Source organism: Schistocerca gregaria, chromosome 6, assembly GCF_023897955.1.
Source record: "Schistocerca gregaria isolate iqSchGreg1 chromosome 6, iqSchGreg1.2, whole genome shotgun sequence".
Taxonomy (NCBI): Eukaryota; Metazoa; Arthropoda; class Insecta; order Orthoptera; family Acrididae; genus Schistocerca; species Schistocerca gregaria.
In genome coordinates, this window is record NC_064925.1 from 315,401,103 (window position 1) to 315,422,503 (window position 21,401).

At 38.9% G+C, this 21,401-nt stretch overlaps 1 protein-coding gene across 1 annotated transcript in view; it reads right to left on the minus strand.

Moving 5' to 3' along the window:
- The window catches only part of LOC126278537 (galanin receptor type 2-like), a 1,269,802-nt gene that overhangs the window by 283,829 nt on the left and 964,572 nt on the right, over window positions 1–21,401 (minus strand). The window contains exon 3 of the mRNA XM_049978712.1: window positions 15,495–15,637. Within this exon, the coding sequence (XP_049834669.1) occupies window positions 15,495–15,637 (143 nt within the window). The remainder of the gene's footprint in view (window positions 1–15,494; window positions 15,638–21,401) is intronic.

Consider the following 21,401-nt stretch of genomic DNA (forward strand, 5'->3'; position numbering starts at 1 on the left):
TTCCGGGTTGGGGATTTTCTGCCCGGGGACTGGGCGTTTGTGTTGTCCTCTTCATTTTATCATGATTCGTGATAGTGACGCGATTTGACAGGGTAAAGAACTGGACTGTGTAGAAATTGGGACTTTGGACGGGCCTGACCACCGCGCAGTTGAGCGCCCCACAAATCAGACATCATCAGCATTCAACAATCGCTTTATTTTCGGTTTCTTCACATTTTTTCTATGGCCATTTAGCCTTAGCTTCCTTGCACTTCTTCTTTATTTCGTAAGTTGGTGACTTGTCTAGCTTGTATCCCTGAATTTTTCCGAACGTTTTTGTACTTACTTCCTTCTTTTGGTGATCAACACTACTTCGCAGTTACGTTCCTTGTTCTTGCGTAATTCTTTCCAACTTCTATCATTGTCCTTTTTAGAGACATACATTTCTGTTCAACTGTACTGCTTGCTGAGCTATCCGTTATGTAGTACCTGTTGCTTTAGGGATCTTCAAGTGAGTCTCCTTATTCCTTAGCAATTCCGTATCCCACTTCTTTGCGTACAGATTCTTCCTGGTTAATCTCTTAATCTTCAGTCTCCTCTTCATCATTACTAATTTGTGATCTGAGTCCATATCTGCTCCTGGGTAAGCCTTACTTTCCAATACCTGACTCCGGAATCTCTGCCTGACTATGATGTAATGTAACTGAAATCTTCCAGAATCTCCCGCCTTTTCCAAATGTATCCCTTCCTATTGTGATTCTCGAACAGTGTTTTGCTATTACTACCTCATATTTCTTGCAGAACTCAATCAATATTTCTCCTCTCTTGGTCCAGCTACTATGTGAATATTCTCCCGTAATCCTATTGTTCTTCCCCTTCCCCTACAACCACGTTTCCCTCTCCCGCGATTATTAGAATTTTAGCTCGTCTCAAGTACTGAATTAACGCTTCAATATCCACATATACTCTCTCTGTCTCTTCATCTTCCAATGGCGATGTAGGCATGCATACCTGAACTATTGCGTTCGGTGTTGGTTTACTGTCGACTCCGATTAGCACATCACTGTCACTAACAGTTCATTTACTCACTGCCTCCGCTTCCTTCCTACCCACATCAGCTATTCTATTTTCTGCTGCAGTTGATATTACCCCAAAACTCGTCTGACCTCAAATTCTTGTCTTTCTTCCATTTAACTTCACTGATTCCATTATATCTAAGACAAAGCGTCTGCAGTTTCCTTCCCAATTTTTTTTTTTTTTTACTTCCCTACCGTGTTCAAACTTCTGACATCCCACGCCTCAACGCTTAACTTTCATTCCAAATTTTGACGCGATTTGCGTATAATATCATGATCGTAAAGCGAATTTAAGTAATGATAATGAATGTTTTTTGTTTATAGTATATAGGAAATACTACAACATCCGAAAAAAATTGATAACGAATTCTCAGTTATTTCCGTTGTTCATTGGGGATTTTGTTAAACTTAACGTGAGAGAAACATCATTACGAAATCTTAACCGGATACAGACATTTGACTGTCTAAATAGGGTGTCGCTTCTAAGAGCCGTCAAATGCAGTTTGTCTGTTTTCGTGAGATATTTACAATTTCGATTTTACATTGTGTAGCTGGCGTCCGCCCAAACGATTACTGATCATGAGGTCTATCATGGGAGGCCCTTGTAGACGAAATGCGTCGCTTCATTTCCCGTCAAATACAGAATGTTTTTTAAAGTGGCAGTTTACTTGCCCACTCGATACAGCGGTCTCAGATCAGTCTACTGCAACATTTCTTTTGTGGATATGTAGGGACAGCAAAAATATGAAGAATAACCAGTACTTCTGCAGCCAGACACTGCCCTGGCCTGCGCTGTGCTGATGTGAAGCATGCCGCTTTACTGAGTTGCTGCTGGATTATTCTTCAGGAAATTTATTGTCCCTGTTTATACATAATCTATAAAACAAATGAGGCGCTAGGCTAAAGCGAGATAATTAACACATGAGAGGAGCTGTGCACATCAAGACTTTCGGTGGCAGACGCTAGCTGCGTACTGCAAATTGATGCACTAATACATGTTTCAAAAATAGTTTTACTGCCTGTGAAGCATGATTCTAATTCTTGTGTGCTTGCGTTGAGCCCGCCGACAGTAAACTTGCGTAGACCTGCTGATTTATGCAGAGAGCAGCACTGCCTTCGAGTAATACAATATTTTTTAATTTGGAGGGTGGGGACGGCGAATGCGTTCATGTTAGCACTTCTCTCCCAGCTCCTTGCTTCCTACTTTTCCGAAAACGATGTAACAATCGCCATAATAATGCATTTATGCCATCACGTCTCTATCAAATACACATTGCAAGCTTTCTATAAAAGTTATCTATAAATGAAGATACTAATATTGTTATTTCAAAGACTTTTGCCTCGTGTAACATGTACTTTAGGTATCACATTCAAGTGCTGAGCAATACTGACTGTTGGTCGGCTTTGTGTTGCGAGCTGAATAGTGTCATGAAACAAAATTTTAAACTTAGTGAAATAATGAATTTGAAATAATGAAAACTAATCTAACTAAATGCCAAAAGTAACTAATTGTGTACTCAGTGAAAACTATTTTACTGAATCTCAATACTATTCTACATTATGAAATTTACGTGGCAGGAAGTGCAATTCCCAACCAGAAATGTCTACAAAAATAAAATACTGTTGTACTCAGAAGAAAAAAATTGCTATTTGATATTATCTACACTGTTGATTGCCAATTAATCTACTTGCTTAACAGAACACCTGATAATTCTAATTACGAACTGCAAAGTGACATCTTCCTTGAAATCAAAGTAACTTGCCTGACACTCAGCGTGTTGTTTTTTGTCTGGTGTACTGACGTTCTCGGTAAAAATAAGAATCTGCAGTTAAATGAACAATAAGCTACTCACTACATAACTTGCATTCTGCTTGTCAAAAACAATCTGTGGTTTCTTGTGGCGTAAGGTGCAGTGAGTAAACGACAAAAATATCCAAAACTTTTCTAATGGAGCAGGGTTTTACTTTAAAGAAAGTCGTTATTGAAAATAAAGTTCTGATTATGGTCAATAAAACTGCGTAACATGAGAGGACTCTAACAGTTACGAAATTCTCTCAGTATAAAGATTATCGACGTTCCAAACAATTGCGATGTTTGAGAGATAATAAAAGCAAACATATCAAAGTAACACAAATCATGATTATGAGGCGTGGCGCCTCACACCGCTCCTGTCTAGAGCCTGTGTATCAGGAGAATGAGTAACACAACCCTAGACACAGATGGTCCGAAGCGTGTTCAGTCGAATACGTAGTTCTAATTTTCATCTGCTAGAGGACAGTAGTGCACAGAGACATCCAAGAAGTTTGTCAAGAGAATGTTTTTTTGAGAATTTTCTGTTTATTTCTTGAAGGCTCTTTCTTTATTCATATTCGCATATGCCTTTAGTAGTGCGATTGATATGTGAATGTGGTCCAAAGTTAATATGTTGATAATTGTTCTTCTACTGATAAACGCTGTACCAACTAGCTTAAGAAAATTTTAAGACAGTGCGAATGCAATCAACGGGGAATTTTGTATCGTAATATTTTAAGTACGTTTATGGTAACAGGAAAGCAATTCGAGTGCAAATAAAAATAGGTAATGATGTAAAGTATAAACAACACATCCGGTTGTTAAATATTTATTTCGGGAAAAAGTACTGTTCGACTGTGTGTTATTTGTCGATTGGTTAGTCATGAAAAGCGGAGACTAACGCAGGGGAATGTTTTTCTACTGGCCTTAAAGAAAACTGATCAATCAGAACGGAGTATACATCGCCCGTCTTTTCTCTTGCAGATATAGAAGAGTTACACAGCCTTTCAATGGGTGCGGTCGTGTGTAGTATGAGCTTCGAAAGAAGTGACAGTTTGCCGGTTATAGTTTGCTATATGCCTCAAAAAGGCTTTAAAGTGACATAATATTTATTCCGGTGTGTTTATTTTAGAAAGTATGTGAAAAGACGATAACTCCGCGTGGCATATTGAGCAGATCGGTGACCAAAAACTTGAGTGCCTTAGACACCAACAAACGTAATAGTGTGGCGAATATTTTCGTTTAAGAAGAATCCGTGCTTAGTAACAGTTCAGATTTCGGGAAATACGTTACCATAAACTTGCTAACGTGAGTGAAAGGATTTGTGCATGGCTGTGTTTAGCACGGGCTTGGTAGTGAACTTGAAATTCTCGACTTCAGAATATACCGAAGTTTTACCAGTAGTGTCACTTTTCATTCAAAATTAAGGCCTTTTCCCGATTCTTAGAATAGCTACGTAGAATGGAGCATGGTGCGACTTGCAGTACGGTTGGTTTCTGCTCGGCTTTCTTACCGGCGATCTTCTGCAAAAAAATCACATGTACATGCTGGCAAAAAGGACAAAAGGAACCGCGACGCCACAATTGTTATAAGTTGACTGCAGGACAAAGATTTTCTTCGTTTGATTGTTCCGACAGCCACTTCATTCTTGTGCGTGCATTTGTTACCGTTAGAAATTCCTCAAAATCTACTCCTTCAATACAATCAATAGCATGTCTTTACAAACGAAGTGTCACCTTCACAATAAAGTATTCCACATAATTTCTCTCAGATTCACAAATAGCAAATATCCTTCTCTAAACCGCAGCTACTCGATACTGTACATCAAATGAGAATGCCCCAGCGTTGCACAACTGACAGGCGAGCAAGCGAACTACAGATAAACACTGAGTCAAGGATTCTTTTTACTATTCGCACTGTGCGCTGATTCTTCTTTGTCCCAGTACCGCTAAGGTCAATTTTTTTTCTTTACAGTGGTAGAAAACATGACAATCAGTTTTTTCTTTACAGTGGTAGAAAACATTTGAAAATCTTAAATTTTTTGGTTGTTTGTGCAAGGCAATCTGCACATCTTTGCAGATAATTCAACAGTGTGCTAATTCAAGTCATTTTAAAGAATTAGAATAATATTTACTTCATACCAACAAGAAGTCAACAATGAACGTCACTGACAGAAGATAAAACGGTGTGTTCGGTGCTCCCTTTTTAACTGGGGTGTTCAGATACAAGTAATTACTCGATTTTTTTGTTTCAATATGAGTTCTCTTAGAAACGAATCATGCTTTTAACACTTAGTAGGTGTAGAAGGAAAAGTACTTGTATCGAGTCGATTTTACGTATCTTAAGGTATCCAAAACTGCACTAATGACTGTTTGTCAACAGAACTTAATAGCATCATATTAGTATTACCAGATGTCAAAGATTGTAAGGACGTTTTACTGCGAGAGCTGAAGGAAAGGCCTGGTTTAATTGGATTTTATTATACAGCCATTGCTACTCTAGTGGAACGAAGGTAAATAAACCTGCATTTTCAAGATTAGCGGCGGGCGGGCGAGCCATACAATAACTGATAGATAATTTTTATCAGCTAGAAACTAGCCCAACTGAATCTGAGGAAGATGCTGCTTTGCCTTCTGTAATACAGGAATACTTTTGGAAACATCACAGATAACTACCACGTGGCCACAGAAAGCAAACCGGATACACATGAAAGTGACGAGTTATACTGTTATCTATGAAACCTGAAATGTATTTGAAAAGCAACCCATTTGAAGAATGGCAAGACATGAAAATCATTTTCCCGTGCTCGTACAAAAGTGTTCAACAATACTTTATCGTCAGTGCAACATCTGTGCTTGGTGAGTGTTTATTACTTTCAACTATGACTCAGGAAAAGGATTTAATGTGTTAAAAGAGGATAACCATGACTAGGTACCGATACTTTTGTAGTACTCATATAAGTAGTATGGAAACACGACCTGAGTATAACTCATGTGAGTAGGTATCAATAGTTTGATGGTATCGAAACGTCCCTAATCGTGAAGGTGCAACTTTCTGCCTTCTTATTATTATAAGCAACATACAATATTACTTTTGAGAACTAAACGATCGATAAATTAGGTAATAGAAAAAATATTTCCCCATTTTTTTAAATTTTTGAACCAAGCCAAGTAATAAAGTAATTTTGCTTTTTATGTAACATAACAGCGTTAAATAGCTTGGAAGATTTTGCAACAAAGCGCTTCCGAATAGGGTTTCATTGCTGCCCTTGACGCTCGTGCCTTTATTTCCGTCGTCCAGACGAAGCACGTTTTAAACTTTATAGCTTCTGGAAAGTGCCTGCGGCCGAAGCCATTCGTTAGAGCAATTGTATTGGGAAGCCTAACGCCTCGTGCGCGACGTAGCTCGGGTTGCTAAACGTTACTTGTTTGTTACAACGTCGATAACCTGGCTCCTGCTATAGAATTTTCGATAGCATCCTTTCAAAATTTTTGAGTGCGACTATTTCCGAACAAAGTCTGATTGTATCAAAAATTTGTTGCGTTTTATGCTTTTACTTCTCGGTCAGGTTTTGCTGACAGACTTTCAGATCATTTCCTTACGAAGGAAATGGGTGTAAGAGATCGTTGTCGAATGAGCGACACTATGTATCTACGATATTGGAAGGGAGTTTCTGAGTCGAATTAAACATTATCTTTAACCATTTCAGGGAAACTGAAAACATGGGAAATCAAATAACCAATATAGTGAAAGTAAGAAACAACTTCTGGATTACCCTTGAAGCACACTACACCCTCTTGAGACCGTCCAACCCCATAGCTTTCTCGCGATACGCCTCTTTGAAAGTCCTCCCGAAACTTGGCTCTGCTGTATGTTCACTCTAGGCTCTCCTCTGTTTTATACTGCATCAAAGCCAAAATCGACTGCAACATTTAGAAGAGCTGCTTTCTTACGGTGAGTTACGCTCTCCTAAACAAAAGAACGAACATACGATCAGTGTTGCTATTTTAATTTTCCTTTAGTAGACTGTAGCATCGGAAAAAAGTGGATCACCATTCTCCGCTGGAGATGCGCAGACCATTATACCTCCATGGCGCTGACTTCCCAAATATTATTATATTAACAACTCAAGCTTGTTGCAAGAGAAGGAAGATAAATTTTAAAAATAAATGCGACTACTCTTAATTATGAAAGAACGAACGTAGAGGTGACTTGGCTGACGTTGTAGCGAGGAAAAGAACTTATAAATTATTGCGAACTCATAATTAGTACGGAAAGTTACGTATAAAAACGTGGAGTAGAAGAAATATAAATTCTAGATTTTAAGGTATTTATCGGAGGTCTAGAGAAGAAGCCCTAGGGAACAACGGTCACACAATAGGATAGAATACGCCAACACAAATCATGAGTGAATTCCTTAACATATCCTATAAGGACAGAAGTATTAAATACTTAACATAGTGTACATAGGTGTACTAGAATCTACATCCACATGCAAGCCACCATATGGGGAACAGACATTTCCTGTTCCACTGGCGAATGGAGAGAGGGAAGATACAATTGATAATATGCATGTGTACGATCCCTAAATTCCCTTATCTTGTCTTCGTGTCCCTATGCGAGATGGACATTCGCGCCAGTATATTCACACACTAGTGTTTTACCGAAAGACCATCGTTTTCCCTTTAGGGATTCCCATTTGAATTCACGGCGGCCTGAATTATACTCGAGTGTAGATCGAAACCACCGGCAGCAAATCCAGTAGCACCCCTCGAAATTGCTTCAAATTCTTCCTTTCATCGCACCAGGTGGGGATCCCAAATAGTGAAGCATCTAGCCCCCGACTAAGTTGAGCAGTAATTAATAATTACTTTACGTGTTATGTGTGTGCCAAATATATACCAACGACGTGAATATTGCAGCAAATAGGAAAAAGGATAATTTCAGTTTATCTTGCAGATAAATTCCATTGAGATGCTCCAGAAGTGAGGTGTGGGTTTGTTAAGAAAAGGTTGATACACTTTTCATACAACTCTGAATTTTATTATTACAAACTGCCATATCCATAAAGTTCACAACTCTTTTCGTGAGAACTTGCCAAAATCTTTAAATACATTAATAGCAAACACTACTCTTAACAAGTCCATCTCGTTATTATAGCACTCAGTGGCTTAACCACAAGTAAGAATAGCTCTCTGCCGCACTTGATACCAAGATTCTACCAAAGAAAATAACGTATCAAAGATAACTTCCAGTGACACTCTCTGGAGCAGCATTTGAAAGCGAGCATTCAACAAACTAGCAGTTTGGTTGTCCCATGGGCTTTATACATCAGAGACTAGTTTCTGCTGGATGTATCGCACCTAAATAAAGTTTGAGACTTTCTTACTTAATCCCATACGATATATCGGGAAGCATTTCGAACTGTAGATGAAGCGTAACAGTCAACATCCTGTAGCGAAGCAAACCCACACAAGTACAGCGAGTGAATTATTAACTTTCCTCCCAGTCGCTCCGTAAAGGTCAGTCCAACAGAGCACTTAAGACTGTGTCACCAGCTGATAATAAATGCGAAATATACTTACCTATATCTTAAACGTCTCAATATCGGTTCAAAACTTGGTCAGATCATGTAAGACTACGAAAATGTTAAATATCATGAATCTCAATGTAAACCACTAATTAGTTGTTCCAAAATTCCATTTTTTGTAAAAATCTAATTGGCAAATAGTATTAAAGCTTCAGACGTCTACTTTTGGAGTTTACCAAAAGAACACGTGATAGAAGTTTACACCTCTTTAACTTTTTGAATTATTTCAATTTTTTTAGAAATTTTACAAGCGAATAATATTAAAGTTACAGAGTCAAACTTCTGGAATTAGGTTCAGTTTGTCATGAAAACGTATAGGAAACGTTTCCTTGAAGATACGTAATCTACTTTTACAATTATTAAGAAAAAACGTTTTTGTATCTACATTTTGTGACAATACTTTGATTAACAAAACAATGTTAACAAGCTACAAAACCAAGGTAACAGCACTATATTCGTTATACGAATGTAATAACGAAGCAACACCAGGTTTAAAGATAATATTATAAATCGTCAAGGTACGGAAGCTAAAACTGAGACAGTTCACAGGCCAACATCTACCGACAGTCCATCTGAAAAACTTTGGGGTTCAAAATTTAAAAGTTATTGGATTAAGAATTTTACAGACTGTACATAAAATACAGAGACGCTTAAGAAAATTGGTATAGTTGTCACTACTCAACTAACAATGGCATACTAATTTTTTAGTTATAAGGGGTACTGGCTGACACTGCTGCCAACGCTAGAAGCAGTTTTGGAGCAAGCGTTCCCTTCGCCAACTGCACAGGGCGTATATGAGTAACCAGGTTTACGCAGCTGAGAGGTTATGCAATCGTTGTCAGTCATACGAGAATGCGGTACGCTCCACTGTGAACCTATTCACATCAGTTAAGCCTCTCATTGCGTTAGTAATAGCTGAAAATATCCTTTCCGCTAAATGGTATATCGCTTATACCTGGTGAAATGGCGTAAAAGTGAGCCTAACGGGATTATGAATGTGAATCGTGGGACTTAAGGAACGACAGGATTCGGAGTTGACAGGGCCTCACTCAGTTACCGTTGGTTGCTCAATTTTTATTTTTTTTAATCACGTAGGGTAAAGTTAGGTTAACTGGACTACTTTCTACATTTTAATTTTTTGTATCTATATTTTACACAATAAGTAAACATTTAGCACACCATTATTTATGTTGATTTTTACTGAATGTTTTGAAAAATATTAAGAGCCCAACCTAAATATTTTAAAAAGCCGAGACCAAAATGTAACATAGTTGCAAGTGGTCCACTTAACCCGTGGAGAAGGTCAACTGAGCCATTCAGTGTGGTTAACTGGACCACTGACATTTATTGGTATTCACTGAAAAACACAATATATATTACAATAGCCATTACTTCATACTATGTAATACAGGATAAAGAATTGCAAACAATTAGTTATATACTTAAAACAGTCAACAAAAGACTGATATACAGCTAAAACAATGTGAAGTTACCCAAATCACAGTTGAAAAAACACATATTTGCATATCGAGCAGATTTTAATTGGAATGTATTAGGTAATTTCAATACAACATCGGTCTCTGGTACAAAACTTCTTTCATCTGTTGTCATAAATTTCATTGTTCTAGTCACGTGATTGTAAAATGATACTTCAGCTCCATCTTACAGGACTTTAAGAACCTTAGAAATATAATGTCTGAAAGTAGTAGAGGCTTTACCATAAACTTTCGCAATCACAAAGTTTCCTGAACAATACACCATACTGTCTTCATCTGAAAACAGACTCACTGCTGAAAAAGAGTTATCATACAGAAGAAATTCTTCAGACTCTTCCAACTCAAAGAAATTTCTCTTTTGACTCTTATTCTGATTAGACCACTTTCTTATCATCGTATAAGATTTCTTCATTTTCTTTTCTTCTGTTAGTCTTCAAGAATGTTTTTTACGGGCGTGTCTGTCAGAATAATTGATTCTGATTTCTTGGTTTGTTTTCTTCTTGGAAGAGGGGCTTTGGGATGAGGCAGAGTTTCTTCTCGACAGATTGGTTCAGTTCTTTTGCCATTGATCTTGACATCTTTACAAGGCTGAGGAATATTTAAGTCTGTAATTATGGTATTGTCAGAAACAGCAACAGTGGAAGTAGATGGCATATAATTTCTGTGGTTAGATTCAGTGGGCAAAGGGTGATTAGTTAAAAAACTTGGGAGATAGTCTTCAGGTCGAAAAATGTCTCTGTTTAGTGATTCAGTACTACATGTCCTAAAACCACTACTTATATTTTGGTGGTGAATGGAAGGGGAAAAGCTCTGCCAACCAGTCCAGCAACATCACAGATTGTGATAGATATTCCTGTAGCTGCCATAAGATCACGACATGCTCTATTATAGAACTTCTTGAAAGATGCAAAAACTCCCACATCCAGAGGTTGGAGCTTATGGCCTGTGTGAGGAGTAAGCAAAATAATTCCGGTTTCTTTTGCATATGATATTGCCGCTATGCTTGTGTGGCATTCATGATTGTCAAGAATCATAAGCTTAGGATGTTTCTTTCAGGCCTCTCACGTTTCACAATGTTCTGCAGGACTGGTAAAAATAGCCACTGTTCATCCAGCCTGAGGCAGTGGCTGGCACTGGGGCGTGTGATCTTCAAAATGCACCCTAGGAAACACAAGGAATGGCGGCGCAACTGTTCCAGAAGCACTGGTTATTGCAAACATTGTCACAAGTGATCCTCTTTTAGCAGATGTAGCTCGTCAAACTGTTCTGTACCCAGTCTGTGCAAATACTTTAGGTGGTTTCTGCACAGTGGTTGCTGCAGTCTCATCCAGACTGTATGTGCCTTGTTGTTCAAACTTGTATTTTGCTTTATGGCAAATCAGACCTTCAAAGAACACTTTGACAGTTGCCTCTATGAAGCTAGTGGCCCTTGATATACTTGTCTGTTCTGTTCTGTTCTGGTGTTCGTAATGAAAATCTGTTTCGTTTCATAAGGGTCCATTCCAGACCTGCCATTTTCTCTCTTTCCCAGTTCTGTGGTACAGATTTTCTATTCCTCTTAGCATATCCATAAGCCCTAATCTTTGCAGTTTTTGTGGTTAAGCCATAATGGATATTGCATGCTGTAGTAATATAGTCAGCAAGTGTTTTTTCCTCCTCTTCTGTGAAAATTCGTAGATGTTCATTTATGGCCGAAAAATTTTATTGTCAACTTCTAGACGAACAGCCTTTTCTACCAATCGTTCAAGGGTTGATCTTGGAATACCCACACTTGTTTCTAATTTTCGCAAAGACAATTGTTCGTGGATATGTTGACTGACAGAGTCTTTCAGCTGTTCAGGTGGATAATCTCTATGATTGGTAGTTCGCTGCCTAATTCTTGTCAATATGAACCCTGCAATTCACTGAATATGTAATTATTATACCTAATAATGCTTCTGTTTATATACAGTAGTAAGTATAAGGGTAAATTAAAGCAAGTTTTCAGTGGTATTAACTGGACCACTGAGCAGTTAATCCCAAAATGTGTGGGCACTTAACGCCACTTGCGCTCATGAACTATTTTGTGCAACAGCGTAACGCCAACCAAAAGATCATTTGGAAATAAGATATCTAATGAAGCCTTTAAAAACATATTTGTAAATGAAAGCATCACCAACTTATTTGGTACTCAAAGACTGCCGGCAGAAGAGAACCGCAAATAGCAAAATATTTACCTCGAATATTAAAAACACAGCTATGGTTAATAACACTACAGTAACCAGCTTTAGGCGCCAAAACATCACATGAAGTGATGGAGGGCGAAACCAAATTTTCCTTAGACTAAAATTTCCCTCCTCGATAATTTTTAATAGAGTGAGTCAGTTAACTTTCATGACCAGTTAACCTCACTTTGACCTACACTTTATTTGGAACCAATTGCAATGACAGCAAGGAAAAATTATCAAATTTGACTATTAAGACACAATGTCTAGTGAAAAAATTCTTAAGCAAGCTGCACTCAAGGCTGAAGGCCTTATAGACCAGAAATTCAAATTATTGGTTGGCTGAAGGCCCAAATAGTAATAACGTAAAGTCAATTAAAAAAACAATCATCACAATCTGATAAAACTAAGACAGAAGTGGGCCTCGGACAGTGCTCCAAGGATCGGCCTGGGAAAGTCACTCAACTTCGCAACCGATGATACAGGCAGGTAAGAGTTGTATTCAGTTGACCAGATGACAACTCAAACTAGTGACAGTTTAAACGCAGACCAACACTCTTACAAAATCTACCTAACGTCACGTGGAATAACCCAGGCAAGGCGAACTGGTAGTCAGTAAGGCGTCTTCAGAGTCCGGTGCTTAGAACATCCAGAAGCCGAACGAACCATTGCGACCAAAGTAGCCCAAAAGAAACACCATATTCGGTCCACAATTAATGGGGCTGTCGAACTACATGCCTTAATGGACAGCAGCGGCAAGGCGAGGAAAGATAGACTCTGCGAAAATACGCTAACTTTCAGGGCAGGTAACTGATGCGCGAGCGGTCACTAGATAGAAAATTACCTCTGGTAAACACAAGAAAGTCAATGATTAATAATAAGAAGCAGAAGACAGCTAACTAATCTCGCCATGTTGAAACACTCCACTCGTTGCTCTTCGTCTCATCGACCCTGCGAGCAGCAACGCGCGAACAAACGGCGTTATCCCAAAATAGTGAAGGTTTCACTACTGAGTTAATGTTCACTCGACTCAAACGATATGGGTCCGTTATAAAACGAGGTTGTCGCCCTCACAACTACAGCCCCTCGATCCGGCAGTGCCTGCGTGCAACCAGCGGCAAGTCCTCGCGCTGTCGGACCTCACTACTGCTCCGTGCCAACCGAACTGGCTGACACTCTTCCATCCGGGAACCACTTGACGTCCCTCAAAAGATACTACCACCGTTCTAGATATCGATAACCGCTGCTGCTGCCACTCGCGGACAGACGTCACTAGCAAACGTAGTGGCGCCAGTTCACACAAGAAGAAAATGAGACGCCACTATCCCTATTACCCGATGCCAACCTAGCAAAGGCACCAACGCGAACCGTAACACGTCTCAGAATGATTTGTGAGCTATCCGGTATTTCATATAGAAATCTTTGTGGCAGTTGTTTGAGATTGTTCTCCACGTTACAGGAGAGCCATTGACTTCTCGCAGATGGGACCAAACAGAAGAAATCGTCTCTCATCAGTTTCGATTGCTGAGTGCGATACGAAACATTAATTATTTGAAGAAACAATTCGTTGTGCGTGTGAACATTAGTTGCAATATACTACACTGTATCGTCACACGAGAGTACACTTACATTTATCGCTCTGTTTGCTGACTCTCTAACAGTTTTCTTAGTTTAAATTTCAATTTAGGCGAGATGAGAAGTTGATCTGTGGAATGAAGATACGGACAGTACGTTGTCCGTTGCTTTCTGACGATCAGCACAAACTGTTTTCACGCCCACGTAAAAGCCTATGGTATCCAAAACCATCGCACAAGGCTAACAAACATTTGAACTTACAGAACTAGCGAACAAACATGCCATTTTATTACCCGCCGCACCACGATCCCAACAACATGTGTGCTTCACTGGGTCTAATCAAGAATTAATGTCGATAATGTGTACCGATACACGATACAAAATATTAAATCGTGCGACAACAGGTCAGGCACAAAAAGTACAAGGAAAATTGTAAAAAAAAACTCCGAAAATGCGTGTGCAATTAGCTGTAATAACGGTAATTTATAAGAAAATGAAATAATAATGATACCAACAGACTCTATAAAATAACGGTATAGGATCTTTTTGTAGTTAATTGTTATCTTACGCGCTGGCGAAACAAACTACAAAGACCATCATTACTACTCACTCTCTGTTCCAGTCTCGAAGCTAACGCACGCTACGGCGGCCATTCCGCATTGTAAGTTGTAAACTTTAAATAATATATGCTGATTATGCATTTTTCTTTCACGTGCATAGTGAACTTCTTGCAGAAATAAAAATATTATTTGTAAGGTTTTCAGCACGCGGGATAAACAACGAAAATGGTCAAACAGTCTACCATTCTTCTCAGACAACTTGCGTAGGAATAATTTCATTATAATTTCATTGCTTCCGTCATCAACGGACGCTGTAAAAGACTCGCACCATAATTATTAAGGAAAAAACGTGATTATATTAATTTATGTCGTATTAAGGTAAAAACTAGGAACATTGAGTTAAGTTCAGATATTGGCGGTTTCTTGGCAAGACGAAGACTATTGAGTTTAAAAAAAATAACATACTTTCTTTTATGAAAAGATTTCCTTCAATTAAATTTCACTACAGTAAAGATATCCTGCAGCAGTATTTTAATATGATAATACGAAATACAATCTCGGAGATTATATTTACCTTTTTTCAGTATGAACACTCCAAGTAGATACGAGTTTTCAACAAATTCTGAAAGCGCCTTACGCAATCCTATATTATCAAGGCGGTGAGTCGCACGATGTTAAATAATCGGATCTTAGAGAACAGTTCTGCGAAGATATAGATTCCTGTCCCCCAATTTATCATGATTCTTTCTTGTGTCCATTCTGCCAAATAAGTGCCCTATTCACGCTCCTGCCTGGAGTAAATATCAGCAAAATTAGCCGGTCTTGTCATCACATTCGTTGATTCCACCGTAAGTGTACCTGAGACGGTGTCCGGATCGGGGTTGTAGGGGTACAACTGGATACGATAGACCTGGAGAAAAGTGTGGATGCTCTGCCTCTCACGACTAACACTACTACTAATGAGCCGACGGAAGTGGTGTTACTCGACATTACCTCCATCTCCTGGAGGTGAGTAATCTTTTTCTGGTGTGTTTATACACTCTAAGGAAAATTGCTTAAAGTTGTTGAGTACAACCAATAAATTTTGGTAGCACCTACCGTTTGCTTTACGAAATAGCAACGATCAGCTCAACGTCTTCGACATTTCTGCTACTGCCTTTCAGACAAGTTGTCTTACTTCAGCGTTTTCTCCACTAGGATAAGGAACCATTTTGTGACTTACCTTGTATATAGTGCGTGAGCTTGCACATGATGCTGCCATATAGCCATAACTTGCTGACGGAACCGCTGACCGCCATGGGCATGCAGATCAGCGTCACCAACAGATCAGCGGCTGACAGGTTCACCAGGAAGTAGTTGGTCACACTGCAACACCAAAAGATTGAAATATTCAACAATCGTAGCATCAAACGTGCATGTAATGAACAAACAGCGGAAATTCACTTATGAATTATTTTGAAGCAAGGTATTAAATAATATCAGATCCGCTTTCTTTTCTTCAACTATATAGTGTTCCGAGGGGCCGAATGGTTGAACACTGTTGTAGAACATCGGTTTGTCGATCTTTCAAATAATTGTGAAGTCCGTTGTGTACCTGTGCACTTGAAATCTTTTGATCAAAAATTTCAGGGTGCTTCTTTTCAAACGACTATAGTTTATATGTAAATGCTTATGTATGAAAAGGTAACTGCTTTTCCTTTTCTGTCACTGGAGCTTTAGAGCATGTCAAAAACAGTTACATGCAATTTGAAATTACGCAGTACCCATTGCTGGTACAGAGTGACTAAATCTGTGGGAATATATTTAGCATTTTGGCTAATGGGTACTGTTTGCACGAATCAATTTGGTTACCATAATTTGTATTTAACAAACTTCACTAACCATCAATGAACGTGATTTATTTGGGCATAAGTTATAATTAACTGATGCACCTTGAAATTGGCGATCTAGAAAAACTAGACACACGAATATCTGTTGAACACAGGGTATTTGAACCAGTATCTTCCTCTGGTGTTTGGTGAGCACATTTATCCTACTTTCGCTCTGAACAGTTAAGCCTGCCTCGAATTCCACCAATTTTCGCTGTCCATCTCTGTCTCTTTCGCTTTAATTAAAGTGCTACTGTATGCACGCTGTTGTAAAACACTTGGCCATCCCCGGATTTTTCCAGACAGTCTGAGGCTGGTGTTACGTTTAAAACCAGCAACGTTGTGAGACCTAACCCCCCTAAAATACTTCATAGTGAATTCCGTAGCTATTATATCACTGTGGCTGAATTCCATTACTAGCGGCTGTGTAGTCTCACAAGACCGACTGCTCTGGCATAAAAAAAAATCTGGAAGTTTAGTTTAAATGAGTGTTATTTGATTGCCTTTGCTGCGTTACGTGAACTGCTTTCCTTTCGCATTTCCCAACAATCTTAACGGTACGACATCTGTTTCTACAGCTTTGTCGCCGGATACCATGCTGCGTGTGTCCGAATATAATCTGCAAAATTTGTAAGAATTGTCCGAGATATTTACTAAGTATTTTGTCATGACCATCAGTGAGCCTTTACAAATGATGTGGTTATCGTTTCTTCAGCTTGTTACCCCAGATACCTTTTTTCTGTGAAAATACCTTCACAACAATTTAAAAAAAGACCTGTAATATGCAAACACTAAAACGTACAACGCAAAACACAATAATGCAACAACCCTCAGACAATAATTGTGACCATGCTTGATAATTTCAGGAATCGTCGCTATATGGGATAATTATTTACGCTATTCTGCGACGATTTCAATATAATTACTTTATAAATAATAGATTTCAGCTATCAGTCCTCCTTTTTAAATTTTATTGGCGGCTCAAGATTTCAGCTAAAAACTATCTATTCTCAATGCACTGTCATTTTTGAACAATGCATGTAATGCCTGTTGGTCGGGCTTCATCCACAGTTCATTGAATACTGTGGGTGAAAACCGACAAACAGGCATTTCATGCACTGACCCAAAATGATAGTGCATTGAGAATGGATAGTTTCCAGCTGAAATCTAGATATGCCAATTAAATTCAAAAACGACAACTAATAGCTGAAATCTGTTATTTACAAGTCAATGTAACAGTCGCTGAGTGCCACAGCCTTCTGAATGGAAAGTAACCTGACGATAATTACTTTATTTTTTGCGTATTGCGAGACATTTCAAGCATGTTTTACTCATCAGGTATTTATGCATACAAATGCATTTTGTTACTTAAAGATAAAATTTGTAAATATAAATTAACAGAAAATACCATGGTGCTCACAGTTCTGCTGCCGGAGTGGCTGTTGCTATTTATGGGATGTGTGGAGAGTGGGGGAGGGGGGGGGGGGATTTGTGGTGCAGATAGTCTGTACACAGATGATACTGTCATTGTATTTGATAGCACAGATGATAAAGTAACAACCCTCTCAATAAATACAATAGCCTGCATGAAAATAGCTATTTCATACTTGCGTATGAAGGGAACACTATCATACCATTTCTTGACATGAAATATCGAAACAGAACTTGCAGCTGTCTTTGAATGTCCACAGGAAACATTCTGGTTTAGACACCTGTTCAATCTCTTATACACATCCCAGCTTCCAAAAATGCTGCATATAGATCAGTTCTATACAGAGCCCATAACTTTTCACTTCAACCTACAGAAATCCAACAGCAAATAAAATCATCAAATATACAGTAAACAACGGATGCACTCGTTCAGTCCTTAATACCAGGTCGCAACGGACAAAAAATAAACAGAAGGAACAACAGCCTACTATGCTCACAAATGACAGCATCCCAACTGCTACATACGTAGAAATGCTACATTATAGTATAATGATTGATATATCAGCTGTGTTATGCAACAACCTATGTACGAAGCTTATTCACAATATAAAACCGTCATTTACAAAATTACTTGCAGCTAGCACAATAACTATTAAACAGACCAGACTGGCAGAAATTACTGAATTCGGTTTAAAGAGCATATAGACGGGTGTAGACTGTAGCAATTTGGAGAATTAGCGGTGTCAACACACATTAATCACACCGATCGCTCTTTAAAAATGAAAGGCTACCTTGAAGTTATGCATAAAATTAGGTAAATAAAAGAATGGATAGTGTGGAAGAAATGGACATATTGATTCAAAGTGTAAGAAATGGAGATAATATCCTTAATGACATACCTGAACTCAAAAACTCGTAATTCTTCGGTTACCTTAAGCCATTTTTAATGCAATAGTTTTAAACCTACGAGTATGAAACAAATGACTAACTAATTATCAGTATCACGACTATCACTGTAAACAAGCCATAGCCCATACCCATACACTCATTAAAAGGCAGTCATATTTTAGTTAGTGTATACTGCTTACGCCTGTGTACAAGCATTTTGTGCAGTGAAATTCGTCGAAGTCAGTATCAGACTAAGCATCTTGCATAACAAAGCTGCCAATATGCCTACGACGAGTACGAAGCTATAGCACATTACAATCGTAAGTGAACAACCGACATGCCGTATTTTACGAACTGTAGGACGCTATGCGCTGTAAGACGCCCGTGGATATTAAGCAAATATTTTAAATATTAAACATGTTTACGATTTTTATTATTAGGTTGCATAGCCAAACTGAAAAAAGAGTGTATAAAACCGAAATGATCTGTAAAATCCCTAAAAATCGTCATCTGAGACTTCTTCTTCTTCTTGTTCTTTCTCTTCGTCATAATCGTTGCCCTCTTGTTATATAAGATGGTCTTCACTGCCATCGAGAGCGTTATTTATGCCGCACTTCTTGAGAGATTAAACAATAATGTCTTATCTCACCATAGACCACAACTGTTTTATCCACTGACAGACTTGCTGGACTGTAGATCGGTTTAAAACTACCTTCTGCGTGAATTTAATCCTGTATTGCCAGGTAGAGGTGCGTTTCCTCTCAGCATCGAATATATGACTATTTTTAAGATTGGGGGTAATTTTAAATCAAACACTGGATATTTTTATATTAATTTCGGGTACAAGGAGCACTGAATTTTTCAGGCTATTTTTCGAAGAAAAAAAAGTGCGCCTTACTGCCGGTGAAAGAGGGTATTAAAAGTGTATCACACTATTACCGCACCATAACAACTGATACAAAATTACTTGCATTCCACACTGGCTGTGGTATCTATAACAACAAACAAGGAGGCACAGCTTAATTCCAGCAGAAACCTCAACTGGATATCGATTTCTGACAACCCACCGCTCTTCTCCATCCCCTACCCCACTTGTATTTCCCCTCAATAGCAAACTGCAGCAGAAGAACAGTACAGAAAACAGTATTCGATGTTAATTTATATTAACATTTTGTCTTCAAGTACGCATGAACGCCTGATGCTGGCTGAAACATTCTTGAAACGCGTTGCAATACATTAAATTAAACATAAAATTATTAGATGTCATAGTTTGCAGAAAAATACAAACAGTTAACCCTCAGTCACATTTAATATTACTGTGATGTGGTAGCCTTCTCTCTGAGAACGGCTGAGCGCAGGGTAGTTCTATCACTCTCGCATCAAATTCACTGAACCAACACACGAAGTACGTATTGAATAACTCTGCATCACTAAACCTATCCATACCGGTGTATACCATTGTCACAGTAAAACCAAGGAAAAGCAAACACGCGACAGAGCTGAGCAAGCATGCGGTCGAAGAATAATATGAGTGTCACTGTTGACAAATCAAGTATCATGAGGGAATGTAAATGATTGTATCCAAACAAGTCATAAAGCACAAGCTCTACATTGTTGTGGGGATATTCTCGTTGCAATACAGACTCCAAAAAAAGGGAAGTGACAAATAAAAACGAAATGAAATTACTCGGTAACAAACGCCGGACACTACAGGTCGGTAACTTTAATATCACTGCAAAACTTCTCACAGTTTGGCAGTGGAATTGCGGACCACGTAGTATATAGCAAATATACTATCACTCTTCCCTACATCATTCGGCTTCGTCTCAAAGTTCTTCAGTCAACGCTAACACGTTGATTTACACAGGGCGCTCTTTAATTCCCCTCACAAGCTCCTAGAACTTATGGAGGGAACTGAGTAGGTAATATTTGGGAATGGAACTCAAGTCAGGAAACATACCGATTACGTGCTACAAATATTTGAAAATATGTTGGTACCTTGACCAATATTACAAGTAATTTATAATGTGTGCTTCAGTACAGCAAGTGTTTTACAATTCCACTCATTAATAACCGACAAAACAAAATGAAAACTTAAAAAGGTTTCACAAATACTATTGTTTACAGTCATACCGGTTTTGTACTTTGTCCTTTGTCCATTTTAAAGGAGGGTTAGCATGCTGATCCACTACTACTAAGATTCGATGTGGCAACCACTAAGTTCTGTGCACACTTTTTGCTACGAATGATGTCGTAGTGTACGCGCTCTATCACACCTGGTGTCTCTGAAATGTGACCGGCAGCGACCACAAATCGTGCCATCAGGTCTTATTTTGTCTCTGCAGGGGTCCCTTAAACCAAACAGTTCATTCGACAACTGAGGAAAGAGTCCAGAGGAGTCAAGTCCAGTGATCGTTGAGGTCATGTGATTGGACCTCATCCGCCTATTCGTCTGTGCCGATCGCTCCTCCAGATGTTCCCGGAAATAACGTTAAAACCCAATGGACGCGTCGTCAGGCTGAAATCACACGTCTTCTGTACTGGCACAGCATCCAACACCTCACCCAATACTTGTTGTAGGACGGTCAAGTAAATGGGATCTAAGAGGTCGTGGAGGAACATTTACAGTCCACTCAAACGACCACCCAGAGTACCTGCCCACAGGTTGGTACCAAATCCGGGTTGGAATTCTGGTCGTGCGCAGCACCTGAGTTTTCGGCTGCCTAGGCATGGCTGTTTAAAGAAGTGAGAAAGGAAGCCCCTAGTAAATTCACATGCATCTGTGAAGGGAACACGCCGGGGAAATACTAGAGGGTCATTGATGCAGCGTCGATGAAACTGCTTGTAGATCTCAGTGCGTGGAACAAAATCTGCTGACATTGTATCCTTTGCAGTTGGTATGGATGTACCTGTCAGTCACGCAGAACTTAGAAGACGCTACT